This window comes from Lynx canadensis, chromosome B4, assembly GCF_007474595.2.
Source record: "Lynx canadensis isolate LIC74 chromosome B4, mLynCan4.pri.v2, whole genome shotgun sequence".
Taxonomy (NCBI): domain Eukaryota; kingdom Metazoa; phylum Chordata; class Mammalia; order Carnivora; family Felidae; genus Lynx; species Lynx canadensis.
Genome location: NC_044309.1, coordinates 136,135,124 through 136,150,275, shown reverse-complemented (window position 1 = coordinate 136,150,275; position 15,152 = coordinate 136,135,124). Strand labels below are relative to the sequence as shown.

General features: G+C 53.8%; 1 protein-coding gene across 2 annotated transcripts in view; it reads right to left on the bottom strand.

Moving 5' to 3' along the window:
• Positions 1-691: 691 nt before the first annotated feature.
• The window catches only part of SAMM50 (SAMM50 sorting and assembly machinery component), a 33,848-nt gene continuing 19,387 nt past the window's right edge, over positions 692-15,152 (bottom strand). The window contains exons 12-15 of one of the 2 annotated variants that reach the window (XM_030320871.2): positions 13,100-13,167; positions 8,471-8,617; positions 7,657-7,798; positions 692-876 (exon numbers count right to left, since the gene is read on the bottom strand). In XM_030320871.2, coding sequence (XP_030176731.1) covers positions 831-876; positions 7,657-7,798; positions 8,471-8,617; positions 13,100-13,167 — 403 coding nt within the window. In that variant the 3' untranslated portion in view covers positions 692-830. The remainder of the gene's footprint in view (positions 877-7,656; positions 7,799-8,470; positions 8,618-13,099; positions 13,168-15,152) is intronic. The other variant, XM_030320872.1, reaches the window with a different exon arrangement.

The window sequence follows — 15,152 nt, the reverse complement described above, 5'->3', positions numbered from 1 at the left end:
GGTCTGAGAAAGCACCAGAAGGCACGCAGCAGAGGGACACGGGCAGATGCTGGGTGGTGAGCTTTGAAAACACAGGACACGGCCATCAGCCGAGGAGGCCGGAAGGCCAGGAAGCGGACTCTCCCCTGGAGCCTCCAGAAGGAACGCAGTCAGGCTAACACTGGTTTCATAAGGCCCATTCAGGAATTCCGACCTCCAGTGACTGTGTTGTGTTTGCGGTAACTCGTTAGAGCAGCTCCGGGAGCTGGTAGACTTGTCTTACTAACACTATTACCCCTAAAGAACACATTTTCCCCCTCTGCCTCGGTGTCCCCAGCGTTACACGTGATTCTTCCACGCCACCCACATGCGCTTAAAGGGCTCCGACACCCAGAACTGTGACTGCAGCGGCCACCAGAGGGTCCCCCCCCCTCGGCATCGCCCGCACCCCACCCACACGCCCTCCGCCAGCAGCCCGGGCGTCCCTGGGGCTCTGCCCAGTACTTTCCGGTATAAGGGAACCAGACACGGAGGCTCGGGGAGCCTGCGAGGGAAAGCAATCAGGAGGCTGTCTGACGGGACCTTCCGTGGGGGCGGTCCCCGTGGAAGAATGCATGGCCATTTTAAACGCCCTGTCCCCTCCACGTGGTCCTTGGGAAAAGCCAGCGTGGGACACAGAGGTTGGGAAAGCAAATCACGTCCACGATGCCGCTGAGTATTCGTCTTTAAAATTTATTGACGTGCTTTCCCACAAGGATGGCAAGGAGTGGCTCAACGCGTCTGCTCAGAAAGTGACTCACTGCCACCGAGTCCCAGGGCTTCTCCTGCGGGGTCTAGAGGACGCGGTCAGCTTACAGGAACCTGATCCCGGCACCAAACTGCACACCGTCGCATATCCTAAAAAAGCAAAGGGCAGAAAGTCAACACCGTGGCTGCTCTGCTCACGCCCCCGGCATCATGAGACCACAAACGGGCACCGGCCTTCCAGAACCATCAGCGGACTGGCCCCTCTCCTGGGGGCCCCACCCCCCAGCCCTGCGGCTTCCTCCTCTGCTGGCTTAAGAACCAGCCTTTGGAGGACAAACAAATGGTTAAGATGAGCGGGCACACATCCCTCCTTCGTGCCCTTCATGTCCTCCAGTCCTGCCCCAAGAGGCAAAAAGCAAAGAAGGACCTAGGAGAGAAACGTTTACAATAAGAAAACCCCTGAGGGAAAAACAACAGCTTTGGGTTTATTTCTAAGGCTGCCGGGCAAGCAGCGAGTTGTGAGAGGCTGGCTATGCGGAGCAGAGCGGTGACAAGAGAGGTGACCCGCCTGGAAGCCATAGAGGTGGCTGGGGAAGGTGGGGACAAACACAGCCCTCAGTGGGGTCGGGGAGGCCAGGAGGAGGCAGAGGGGGGAGCTGGCAGAGGGAGACGGTGCAGGAGAAATGAGGGGGATGGGAAGCCGGCGGAATTTGGGCCGCCCGGGCTCTAGAAGGATTCCGGGGGCCGACGGCCGCGGCAGCGTCCCAGCCCCACAGGGAGAACCTGCTCCTGACCCAGGAAAAGGACAGGTGCAAAGGAGTCGTCCTGGCGACAATGCTGACGACAGGCTGACACTCCACAGGTTTTATTCTGTGGGTTTTACTCCACGTGCGGCCGGCAGACCACAGGGCCCATTTTCAGATAAGCGACAGGATGCGCGAGGCCCCAGTCACAGCAGGAGGAGAGCGGGACCCCGTGCCCAGACACAAGGGCACCTGTGGGCCGTGCTGCCTGAGCCCAGAGGGCCCGAGCCATGGGGCCTCCTGTCTGCGCAAAGGCAGGGTCGCGGCCCGGCCACACCCGGGGAAGGAGACCCGGCACCCGTGCGGTGGACCCCACGCTGGCACAGGGCTGGTCGTGGTGCGGAGGGCAGAGCCCGAGCCAGCCTGCGGCACTGCCCACCTGGAGGCCGTGCCCAGGGGCTGGACCCCCGCTGGACACGGGCAGAGGGGCCTGGCCCGGGGACGTCAATGCCAGGAAGCGGAAGCTTCGAGGAAAAACGGTTTTCTGAGCCCAAATGGCCGCTGACAGCGCATTCGTGGGACACGGTGTTTTCCCAAGTTGTGGACAATTCCCAGAAGATGGGCAACGAGGGTTGGCTCCTCTGTTCGAGGAAAAGTTGGCATTTTTATCGTCATAATACCTGTGCCCTTGCCCAACCTCGGGGTTTATGGCGTATGAAAACCAGCAGGAAGTTTTTCTTCTTCAACCTGCGAGTGAGGGAACAGGACATCCAACCCGTGAGAGGCTCGAGGCGGGCCCGTCACCATCGCTGGGACCCCTGCGGCACCCCTGCTTGCGGGCCAACTGCATTCGCAGGGGTGCTCCAGCCAGAAGGGACAGGGGCCCCTGTGGTCTACGGTAAACCGCACCAATGTCCTTAGAAACGCAAAGATCTACAGCCCCAACCAGGGCTGCGTTTATGAGTTAGTTCTGCTCGAACCTAAGTGATTTGTATTTTACACCCTGGGGTCCATGAAAGCCGTCCCTGCCTGCACTCACTCCTCAGACAGACGCCTGAAAATAAGCTACAAGTCCGTCAAGCCCCGGCTTTCGGGCACAAGCAAAGGCTCATTCACTCGAACCGCGTTTGGAGCCCGTCCCGGCGCAACAGAGAAAACCTCCCCCCACAAACACAACAGCGTCGCAGGGTTACAAGAGGCCACACGTACCTTCCCGTCGCGTGTCCACCTCAGAAGGAGGTCCTCCAAATCTCCCCAGGGCCCCTTCCCACCCCGGGGTTGCGAACGGGCCTGGCCGCGTGCCCTCCAGTGCCACCGTAGACAACGACCCTGCCTGCACCCTGCCCGCCTCCAACTCAGCACCATGACGGCCGCCACGGGGTCTCGATGAAGGTCACGCCGGGGACAGGCACAGACCCCAGGGACACGGGAACACCAGGTGCCAGCCGAGACATGGGGAAGGTGGTGGCGAACCAGGCACACGAGGGCTGGAACTCGAAGCCCTCGCGTGTGCGCCCAAAGTGAAAAGGAGAGAGAGGATGTGAGACTAGAGCGACCGGGCCCAAGGGCTGCCCGAACCTCCCTCCCGCGCCTACTCGAGGACAATCCTGGTGCCCCTGGCACTTTGCGCTTGCACACCTGGGCTCGGGCTGCTCTGCAGTCTGGAGTGCCCTCCCCTGCGAGTCCCCAGCTGTCCGTGTCAGAAAGCTTCATCCCGGAAACCACCTCCCCCAGGAAGCCCTCGGACACCCTCCCCAGGTGGGAGGAGCCTCTTCCTCCTCTTCCTCCTCCTCGCGGTGCATGTCTGTCTCAGGAGCCCCCCCATGTTCATCCCCGAGTCTCTGGGGGCCGCACTCAGGGAGACCGGAGCCATAGAACACGGGTAGGTCTCAGACAAGTGTGCCTGTCACCAATGCCCCCCCCGGTATGAAACGCAGCCAACGTTTCTAAGCGGTTTCCATTTGTGTAAAGGCCTGAAACGCTAATTATAGAGTCTGCGTGAAGAGTGGGGGGAAACCTACAGGTGATTCACACACACACACACACACACACATACACACACACACACACACACACCCCATCCCTGTCCTGCGACTGCCTAACTTCAGAAACGAAGATTAAACTGTGACGATATCACTCAAGCTTCACAAAACGCCCAGCTGGATAAAACGTCACAACAAAGCCACACGTGGGGTAAAAGCGGGTCCCACGTCCCCGGGTGCCAGGCTGAGCCTGCGTAGGGGACACCGCAGCGCCTGCTGCAACTGCCACGATCGGGGGCCACAGAGCAGAGCCACCATCGGGGGCCACAGAGCAGAGCTGGGTGGGGAGGGCGGTTTCCTCATGTTTGGGTCTTTAAATACCATATGCACAGCATGCCTCTTCCTCCCAGAAGAAACCACACTTGAGATTTGTGTCTGAAACAGATTTTCCAACTCAGAGAGAGGCAAAGCTGAAAGGTGAGCGGAAGCATTCTCTGTGAAGATTCTGTGAGTGGAGGAAAGCCTGTGGGCGGCTCCGGAGCCGGGTTACGGATCCTGGGAGCACAGCGACATCCAGTGGCCTTGAACGGCAGCGGGAGGGCTGAGCTGAAGGGCAGGAGGCCCCACAGCCCCAGGCACTGGTCCCAAGTCACGAGGAGGCCAGGGTGAGACAAGGCAGGGCCCGCCAAGAGGCCACACATCTCCTGCCATCTCAAAACTGGCCGAGAGAGGAGCAGTCAGTTCTTGGCGGCCGATGGTCACTTGGTTACACAGATGGTGTAGCTACAGCCAAAAGCCCACGTGCACTTCTTTCTAATACAAAGCAGTTAGAACGTGCGCACTTACATAATTCGCACTAACATTAGCACAATTAACACACACTGAGTGTCATGGAAACAAGCTATATAATCTCTGAAATGAGAAACTACAGAATTTGAGTTTGAATAAGGAGATCTTCCAAGAAGACGAGTGAGGAAGAGGTGATTTTTCTCTTGCCATGATTAGTACACGAGGTGCAGAGGGGCGCCTGGGTGGTTCAGTCGGCTAAGCGTCCAACTTCGGTTCATGTCATGATCTCACGGTTCGTGGGTTCGAGCCTGGCGTTGGGCTCTGTGCTGACAGGTCAGAGGCTGGAGCCTGCTTTGGATCCTGTCTCCCTCTCTCTCTGCCCCTCCCCTGCTTGCGCTCTCTCTCTCTCTCTCTCTCTCAAAAATAAATAAACATTAAAAAAAAAATACTCGAGGTGCAGAAAAGCCAGTGTGGGGATGAGACCACATCTGGTCTCTCAGAGGACTGGGGGGGTGGGGGGCGGTCCGTGCTCACGTGGTTTCGGTGCAGAGGAAAAGACACAAGTTCTGGCCCCCGTTTCTGCCGCGGACCCACCGCTGACCCCGCCGAGGCTGGCCGTCCTCACCTGTCAGCAGGACTAACACCCTCCTCCGCACAGAGCTGTCGAGAGGCTTCTATAACAAGACCAGGGGCTTCGCGCGGCATCTCGTGCAAGGTAAGCGTTCAATAAATACGAATGATCGCCTTCCCTCCGCAAACGTTCTCGTGGCTCTCGGAAGACACAGAGTGGGTCTCCCTCGGCGCGGCCGGTCCGCAAGCAACAGCCACACCAAGACAGCGCGTCAGGGATGCAGTGTCAGGGCCACCCCAGACGGAGGCACATGACACTTTGAGAAGCGCACGCTCAGGGGGCCTTAGCACCCACATCTGACCTCATCCTGGTGTTGGCGTGGCCTCGACACCTGCACGGCTGGTGCTCCCAGTTAGCGCCTGGTGGTTAAGCCAGGGAGACCCACGTTCGCACCTGTGGTGGGAAGAAGGCTTTGCAGAAAGCAGCCTGTAAGACTAGGCTCATTTACCCGAGACTGTAAAGGTATGGAAGCTGCTAGAAAGGTACCGAACGTGAAAACCTTGCTCTAGGAGAAAAATTCCCGTTTTCACATTTCATTATCTCTGAAATCGGGAAACCAAATCCCATCTACAGCACCTCAGACACGGCCAGGGGGCGGCCAGTGCGTAGGCGGAGGGAAGATGTCTCTGAAGGGAACACGCTTTGCTTCCTGCGCGCAAAGGGCCACAGCGAGTCCACGAGGCCCAACGTGAGCGATAACCAGCATTTACTCACAGCACGCTGAGCACTGCTCCAAGTGCCTCCCGCACATTCATTCATCCGGGCAAGGTCACCAGCGCCCATTCTCTGGGCAGGAAGACTGAGACCAGAGAGGCTAAGTCCCTCACCCTGGGTCACACAGCCACAGAACCACCGAGCCTGGACAGCGGGGCTCCCGCACAAACACGGGGTGGAGGTGAGTCATCTGGGCGGCTGCTGTCTGCGGGGGGCACCGGAAGGAAGGGCGCTAACGTCACTGGGAGCCAGGGCGGCCCTGCAGCCAGAATCAGCCTCCCTGTTAGAGCCTGAGGAGCAGATAACTGCACGGGACCCGGACAACAGATCCTGAACTGCACCTAACAGCTAGTGCTTTCTTTTTGTATGTTTTTTTCTTTTTTTTAATTTATTTTGAGAGCACACGCACGCGCATGTGAACGGGGGAGGGGCAGAGACAGAGGGAGAGGAGAGAATCCCAAGCAGGCTCTGTACTGTCAGCACAGAGCCCGATGCGGGGCTCGATCTCACGAACCACAAGATTGAGACCTGAGCTGAGGTCAAAAGTCGGGACGCTCAAACCAGCTGAGCGGCCCAGGCGCCCTGAGAAGGAGTCCTTCCTCAAAACCTGGCGACGTGGCTACCCTCTAGAAAGCACCACCACCGACCACGTCGAAGTAGAAGACAGTGGGAGGAAAGCCAGTAGTCTTTCCTTAAGTCGGGACAATCTCCAACGTCACGCTTGAGACTCGGGCTATGACTCAGACAGCACCGCCACTCGGTGGCCACGTGAGTGCAGAAAGAACACAGAGAAGAGAAAAATACAGCCTACGGCACTGAAGTATCAACGTGAAAATGACAAGAGACAGTATAAACACCGTTACGGGCAGAATGTTTACGTCCCCCCCAAGTTCCTATGTTAAAGCCCCAACCATGAGATGGTATCTGGAGGGAAGGTCTCTGGGGGGTAACTGGGTTGAGATGACGTAATGAAGGAGGGGTCCCCACAGTGGGATTAGTGTCTGTGTAAGAAGGGGCCTCACAGGGCTGGTGTGCTCTCTCTGCCGTGTGAGGACACAGAAAGAAGGCGTCCGTCTACTGGCCAGGAAGAGGGCTCTCGCCGGGAACGGAAGTGGCCAGTACCCTGCTCTTGGGCTTCCCAGCCCCCAGAAGCGCCAGACGTAAGTGTCTGCCGTTTAAGCCCTACCGTCTGGGACATTCCGTCGAAGCAGCCCGATGTAACGCAGACCAGGACGATACTTCTGGCCTTCTTACAACGCATATGGTGGATACCATATAAACCAAGAAATGCAATTGATCTGTGTGACCATAAATGACCTCAGGCCACATGCAACCATGTAATACTGAACAAATCTTGCTTAGTAAGGGGGCTGGTGGAGAAAGGCCAAGATGGCGGGCTCTGGAGAACGAGTCCCCTGTGGCCAGGAGCAAAGCCTTGTCCATTCCAGTGCTCAGTTCCTGGCCTGCAAAGTCATGCACCAGAAATACCTCATTCCATTTTTAACAAGCAGGATCGATAATGCCTCCTCAACTCCTCCAGCCAGACCCGGACCCAGGGAGGAGCCCTCGTTATTTGGTAACAGTGAGTGCAAACACGGTGAGGAGGGGGATGGGAACACATCACATTTTTCCTCCAGACTGGATGGAGGAAAACACCATGGAGAAAAATATTTTTTCATTCTTTTTTTTTTTTTTTTTTAATTTTTTTAAAGTTTATTTATTTTTGAGAGACAGAAAAAGAGAGAGAGCGAGCATGAGCAGGGGACAGCAGAGAGAGAAAAGAGACACAGAATCTGAAACAGGCTCCAGGCTCAGAGCTGTCAGCACGCGGCCCGACGCAGGGCTCGAACTCCTGAACCGCGAGATCATGACCTGAGCCGAAGTCAGACGCCCAACCGACTGAGCCCCCAGGCGCCCCGATTTTCATTGTTTTGCTAGCTATTCCGCAATTTACTACTAAAAATCTTGACTCTTAAAGGCCACGGACAAAATGATTAACCAGGTGCAAACCAAAACGAGATGACTAGCCGGTACAACAACGTAACCGCGGGGAAGAACTCTGAACACTTACCTGTCCCCCTTCTGCACGCCCATGGGGACACAATAATTAAGTTCCAGCCGGGCGATGTTGCCGAGCCTGAGGACGATCCCGGCACCGTAGGACCAGCGGATGCACTCAGCCAGCTTACGAATGTGAGCCTTGGGGCCCTCCCCTGGAAAGAGGAAAGAGGAAAGAGGATGTGACCTCACGTGAGCTGTCCTCAGACAGGCCCTGGCTCTCTTCCCTGCCATGTGGCCTAGCTATTCAAGGAGAACACGTGAAGTGGGTCTAGGACTGAAATCAAGAGAGGGCTTGGGAGCATACTTCCTCTCACTGCCCCGGAAGCAGTCCTCCGGGCCCAGCACATACTGTCCCCTTGGCCTGAAAGGGCAGTTCCCCAGCCCCCGACCACCAGCACCACTCCTGCTCCACGCCTCCGTCTGAGGGCCTTGTCTTCCAGGGAGCTCTCCAGACACCTCTTCACAACCCCCTAACCGGATGCGTTGGCCCTCAGTCTCCTCCGCCCCGAGCCCCATGAGGAGGAAGCAAACCCAGCTCAGCTCTGTGGCCGTAACGACCAGCACAGAGCAGGTGCTCCAGAAATGTCTGCTGAGTGCATGTGTAAGCAGATTTTTGCAGGACAGCATCTGATGACGATTTTTCACCTGTGTTCCATTCACCAATTTTATTCTGAGCACCACGTCAGGCGTTGTAAGGAGTTTTTGTAAGGCAAGGCCATCTCTAAACGTAAAGACTACGAAATCTAACACAGAGGCCACGCGCGCCGTGCTTTAAACACAAAGGCCACGGTGCCGCGGCGGTCTGCGAGCCCCCCAGGCCTTACCGTAGTTGAGATTGCAGAGATTCCCCGCGTTGAGGAAGAAGTGTGTTCGGAAGAGTTCTCCGAAGCCGCCCTGGCCTGGCCGGAAAGGCAAGGGGGTGTACAGGTGCAGGCCGCCGGCCCAGTACGCTTCTCCGCCCAGGTAGTCTCCTAGTCAAGGAACAGGTGCAGAGAAAACAAAGGCTCACGCGTGCAGAATCACACTGAAGCCCCACAAGCTGTACGAGCGAGGGGTGTGGGTGTGTGTGTGTGTGGGGGGGGTGGTGTGTGGGTGTGGGTGTGTGTGGGTGCAGGCCACACACTGCGCGAGCTCACCAAGTCCCCGTGCTGGCCACCTCACTTTGTTTCTTTTATTTTCCTCTTTTTAAAGTTTATTTCTTTACTTTGAGAGAGTGAGTGCGCTCGAGAGCGGGGGAGGGGCAGAGAGGGAGGGAGAGGGAGGGAGAGCGGGAATCCCAAGCAGCCTCCCTGCCGGCACCTGTCGGCGCAGAGCCTGACGCGGGGCTTGATCCCACAAACCGTGAGACCACGGCCCGAGCCGAAATCAGGAGTCGGGACGCTCAACTCACTGAGCCATCCAGGGGCTCTCTTTCTCACCTGGTTTATTTTATAAGCTTGAACTGGAAGAACGATGCTAGTGTCGTTTAGAAAAGGATGACATGAGAAATGTATCCTATCTGTAGAGTACTTGGGATAAGGCGAGAGAGCTCTTGGAAATCGCCTTTTCCACGACTGCTAGGTTACCGGATCGCGGCCGCCCGGCAAAGGAAGTGGATTCCTCTGCCACAAGTTCAAGAGCACAACACGGGCCAGCATGCAGGACGGGGTCTGCGGTGTCGGGAAACGGCCGTCCGTGCTCGTCATCAGAAGGCCCAGCACGCCCACGGCCCGCTGTGTGGGGAAGCAGCAGGCCCAGCTCCACATGCGCAGGGCAGGGGCCCATGGCTGACGGTTCGTAGCCGCCTACGGTTTGCTTGCTTCTTTTTGACCGAGGTTACTTTTGCCAAAATTGAAGGCTATCCACTGAGACATAAATGTATTATTTCTAAAAAATGCTCCCATCCAGTCCTTTTTAACTATAAACGACTATGATGTTAAAGCAACAAGAAAACAAAAATAACCCTGAATGTTTATACTTTGTTGCAAGACACTATTTGTAGAGCGTCTTGCTCAGTACTCTTTAATACAAAATGACGGAATCATGAAAAAGAAAACTGTGGTGTCTCCAAGATTAACCTCAAGGAACAACCTGCTTGTTCATCCAAAGACCAGCCATCTCCTCAGTCCCTGGTCTAGTACCGACCTTCCAGAGGGAACAAAAATGACCAGTAACAGGAGGCCAGCTGTGTTTGTTCGCCAGTTCCCAGTAACTGCCCACCTTTTAAACAACCTATTTTATTCTGGTCATAAAAGTAATAACACTCATTGCAGAAGATCTGGTAAGTCTAGGGAAGTAGAGACAAGGGGAAAAATATCTTTTAATTTCTTTTTTCTAATGCTTATTTACTTTTGAGAGAACGTAAGCAGGGGAGGGGCAGAGAGGGGGGGACAGAGGACAGAAGCGGACTCTGCCCTGACTGGCAAGCTGACAGCAGTGAGCCAGATGTAGGGCTCGAACTCACAAACCGCAAGATCACGACCTGAGCCGAAGTCGGACGCTCAACCGACTGAGCCACCCGGGTGCCCCTGTCTTTTCATCTCTACTATTAAAACACTCAATCAGCTAACATGCTGGTGTCTTTCACCCAGTGAAGTGTGATGAATCCTTCAGAAAATGCAATGTGAGTCATCACATACATACACGTATAGTTTAGTCCTGCTTTTAAAAAGCTGGTTTAATAGTTGGAAATGTGATTTCAATGCCTGAATAATCACTTGTGTACCACACTTACCTATTCCTGTCTACTGTCATATTGGTGTCTAATTTCTGGACACAGGTGGACACTAACCCGTGGAGTCCCCTGCACGCACATTTAAACCCTTGTCTTGCAGTACAGTATGCGCACAGCAAAGTACGCACGTCCTAAGCACACAGCTCGGTCAGTTTCCCCACGGGGAACACACCCAGACTGAGAAACAGGCGTGTGCAGCCCTCAGAAGGCTCCGCTCTCCTTGCTGACCGCTCCCCTGCTGTCCGAGGCACAGATCGCTCCAGCCTGTCTCTAAACTTTACGTGGATCGAATCCCATCTGACGCCTCCCCTGGGCCTGGCTTTGCTGTTGTTGATTTTGCACATTTCTGAGGCTCATTCCTGCGTATTCGGCCAGGGGCTCTTGCTCACTCCACTGGGTCGTAGTCCACGGGGTGAAGATACCGCTATTGGTCGCCCACTCTAGGGTCGACGGGCATTTGGTTTCTCGTTCTCAGTCTGGAGCTGTTATTAACAGTCCTCGCACATTTTAGGCTCTTGATATGGACTATGAAATATCAAACTACTTTCACTAAAAGTTATACAATTTACGTTCCTGCCCATAGACTCTTCCCAAGGGCCTAGCTGATTGGGAACCATGTGGACTGTCACTGTGTTTTAATTTTCAGGCACATGATAAACTCCTAGACTTCCATAGAGTCACTATATAATACTTCCTTGTAATGAAAAGGATAACACTACCCCTGATGTGTTACTTCTCTTTAAAAAAATGACACACTAATAAACTACTCTAAAAACAAGTGACAAGAAACGTATACTCTGTCCAAAAATTTATGCACAGGGCAGCCGTTATTTGTCACACTACAGAACGGAGACAACAAAGATACTAAAAGAACAGTTCAGAAAATCAGGGCCCAATACTTTGTAACGGAATAGCACACATCCGTTTAAATGATGTTTTTCAAGTTTTTAGTAACGTGCGGAAATACCTCGGATAGAGTGTCAACGTCGGAGAGGGTTCTAGAAAACAGGAATTCTCACACGCTGCGGCACAAGTATGGCTGAAACAGGCTTTCCAGAGAGCAACGCAAAGCTTTAAAACATTCAAAATCCTCGACCTAGCAATTCCACACCTACAACTTCACATCATAAGAGTAAAACTTAGGAGCACAGAGACTCAGCTTATTCACGGATACACTGTTTCCTAATCGCGTGAAAAAAGAAGGCCTGAATGTCCAACGCTTGGGATGTGGTCTGCGAAGATGAGAGTATGGCAACAGGATGAGATGCGCGGCCGTGAAAACCGACCAGGGTTTTGTCTCCCCGACTCACCGCTCGCGGGAGTGCAAACGCCGTGCCATCTTGGAAGACGGTCTGGCAATCTCGTACGCAGGCAACACGCTTTTCTCCTCCGACCCAGCAACCACCTGAACTGCTATTTCCCCAGGTCAGTCGAAGGCTGTGGTTTTATGTCCAGACAAAACCTGCCCGCGAACGGAGATGGTGCAGACACGCACGCAAGGAACGCCGCTCGGCAGTAGAAGGACACGAGCAAACGCGCCCTAAGAGACCCGGAGGAACCTCGGGGAGGCCGGTGTGAAAGGGGCGCGTACTGCAGGATTCCAACTATGCGAGCCTCTGGAAAAGGCCAAACCGTGGAGACAGGAGGCGGCTCGGGGGTTGTCAGGCATGGGGCGGGGGAGGGTGGAACCCTGGAGGGCGCCGTAACGGTGGCTGCGTGCCTGAACCCACGGAACACCACAGCACACAGCGGGAGCCTGAACGCGGACGGGGGATTTAGTGAGAATGCGTCAGTACTGCCTTACGACGGCAACTTGACCTCAGGTTGTGAGTTCAAGCCCCACGTTGGACGCGGAGATGACTTGAAAACTAACGTGAGATGCCGATCATCGAGGACGCTAGGGGACGGACGTGGAAACTCTCTGTACCTTCTGCCCAACTTTTCTGGGAACCTCAAACTGCTCCCAAAAACAAAATCTACTCATTTAGAAAAGTTACAGTATGTTTAGTAAGACGAACAAAAAAAAAGACGAAGGTTATTAAAAACGACGCAGTGCTCGTTCCCGTAACACTCTTCCTCGTACGCGCTCCTGAGGGCGGTGGGGGGAGCAGGTTGGAACGCAGCGGGCGGACGGACCAGAACACCGGCGCGAACGGGTGCTTGTTCAGACGACGAACGCTCACGCGTATCATCGCTGGGGAGCGGGACCACGGGTCGGCACGGAGCGTTTTTTCCTTAGATTTTCTCATTTTTCTGCAGTTCCCTCAACAATCACCTGCCCGTGCCTGCCGTGAGATACGCGCCGTGTTAGGTGTGAATTGCGCCGTGGGGAAACAGACGTGTGATGCTGTGGGAACCGGAACAGAGCTGACCCCTGAACGACACGCTGCGGGCCGTGCAAGTGCGCTTACACACAAATGTTCACTAGGTACAGTTTTGTAAAAGTGTTTCCTCCTCCTCACGATTTCCTTCACAGCCCTCTCTTTTCTGCAGCTTCCTTTAGTGTGAGGATAGAGTACATGAGACACACGACCTACAGAGTAAGTGACGACTGACTGTTACCAATGAGGCCTCCGGTAGGCCATTCGTCGTGGAGACTTTGGGAAGTCCAAAATTATGCTCAGATCACCTGCGTGGGGGAGGGGGGTGGCCCGCTTTGTTCAAGGGTCTGGCGCGCACGCTTTCAAAAATGCGACGTGACCCTAATTTCGGTGCGGCGGTACCGTGAGCAGAGACTGACCTTCGCTCTGTGGCCCCACGCTGTGCATGCTGAACCCACGCACACTGGTCGGTCCTCCGAGGTAAAACCTAGAGCAGAATGGCAGATGTCACGAGGGGCGCCTGGGTGGCTCAGTCGGTTAAGCATCCGACCTCAGCTCAGGTCATGATCTCGCGGTCCATGAGTTCGAGCCCCGCGTCGGGCTCTGGGGTGACAGCTCAGAGCCTGGAGCCTGTTTCGGATTCTGTGTCTCCCTCTCTCTGACCCTCCCCCGCTCATGCCCTGTCTCTCTCTGTCTCAAAAATAAATAAATGTTAAAATAAAAAATTAAAAAAAAAAAAAAGGAATGGCAGATGGCACAAGAAAGTCACCAGGGGAAAACCTACAAGCTACAATGAAATGCAGAAAACACTTGAGTGAGGCTCACGTCTGCTACTGCATCATCAGCGACACTGTCACATTGCAAAACTTTGAAGGACTGGGAAGACGCACAGGAGTACTGGGGCATTTCATAAAAATCTAAACCAACACCTCAAACTTCTGGGGGATATAAGTGAGATAGGAGGCACAAATAAAGACCTCTCTATAGAGGTCTATAGACCGTCTCTATAGAGACGAGGGACAGTGTGGACTGTCCGTTACAAAGGAATTATCTACTGTCTATAAGAATTCATTACGTCACAGCTCTGTTTCAAAACCACCTCCTATGTGCTCAGTGTGACATTAAGTTTTAAAAAGGCAAGATAAAAATTATACAATAGTACAATCCCAACTTACAGAAAGTGAAAAATAATACTAAAAGAAAACAGACCGGGGCGCCTGGGTGGCGCAGTCGGTTAAAGCGTCCGACTTCAGCCAGGTCACGATCTCGCGGTCCGGGAGTTCGAGCCCCGCGTCGGGCTCTGGGCTGATGGCTCAGAGCCTGGAGCCTGTTTCCCGTTCTGTGTCTCCCTCTCTCTCTGCCCCTCCCCTGTTCATGCTCTGTCTCTCTCTGTCCCAAAAATAAATAAAAAAAAAAAAACGTTGAAAAAAAAAATTAAAAAAAAAAAAAGAAAACAGACCAAAATAGAATTATTGTTACTCTCGGGGCACCTAGGGGGTGCAGTTGGTTAACTGTCCGACTTCGGGTCAGGTCATGATCTCATAGTTCGTAGGTTCGAGCCCCGTGTCGGGCTCTGTGCTGACAGCTCAGAGCCTGGAGCCTGATTTGGATTCTGTGTCTCTCTAGCTCTCTGCCCCTCCACTGCCTGCCTGCTCGCTCTCTCTCTCTCTCTCTCTCTCTCTCTCTCAAAAATAAGTACACATTTAAAAAAGTAATAAAACAAAAATAAAACAAAACTTCATTTTGTTCAAAAATAAAACAAAAAATCATATTCTTCACAGGGTTCTTTAGATGCAAACAGTGAAACATTAAAACGTAGCTTTCGAACAATTTCTCATGACTTGGTGAATGGTTTACTCCACAATTTCTTTAAAACTTTTTAAAAAGCAGGGAGAACACAGGGGCACCTGTTTTGGCTCAGTCAGTGGAGTATGCAACTTTTGATCTTGGGGTTGTAAGTTCGAGCCCCATGTTGGGTATAGGCATTACTTAAAACGAAAGTCTTTTTTTTTTTTTTTTAACATTTGCTTATTTTTGGTAGAAAGAACACAAGGCGGGGGTAGGAAAAGAGAGAGGGAAACACAGAATCGGAAGCAGGCTCCAGGCTCCGAGCTGTCAGCATGGAGCTCGACGTGGGGCTGGAACCCACAGACCATGAGATCATGACCTGAGCCGAAGTCGGTCGCCCAACCGACTGGGCTACCCAGGGGCCCCAAAACTAAAATCTTTAAGGGGCACCTGGGTGGCTCAGTCGGCTAAGTGTCCGACTTCGGCTCAGGTCATGATCTCATGGTTCATGGGTTGGAACCAGGTGCTGGCAGCTCGGAGCCTGGAGCCTGCTTCAGATTCTGGGTCTCCCTCTCTCTCTGCCCTCCCCCCATTCATGCTCTGTCTCTCCATCTCTCTCAAAGATAAACATTAAAAAAATAAATAAATAAAATCTTTAAAACAAAATGTAAAACAATTAAAAGC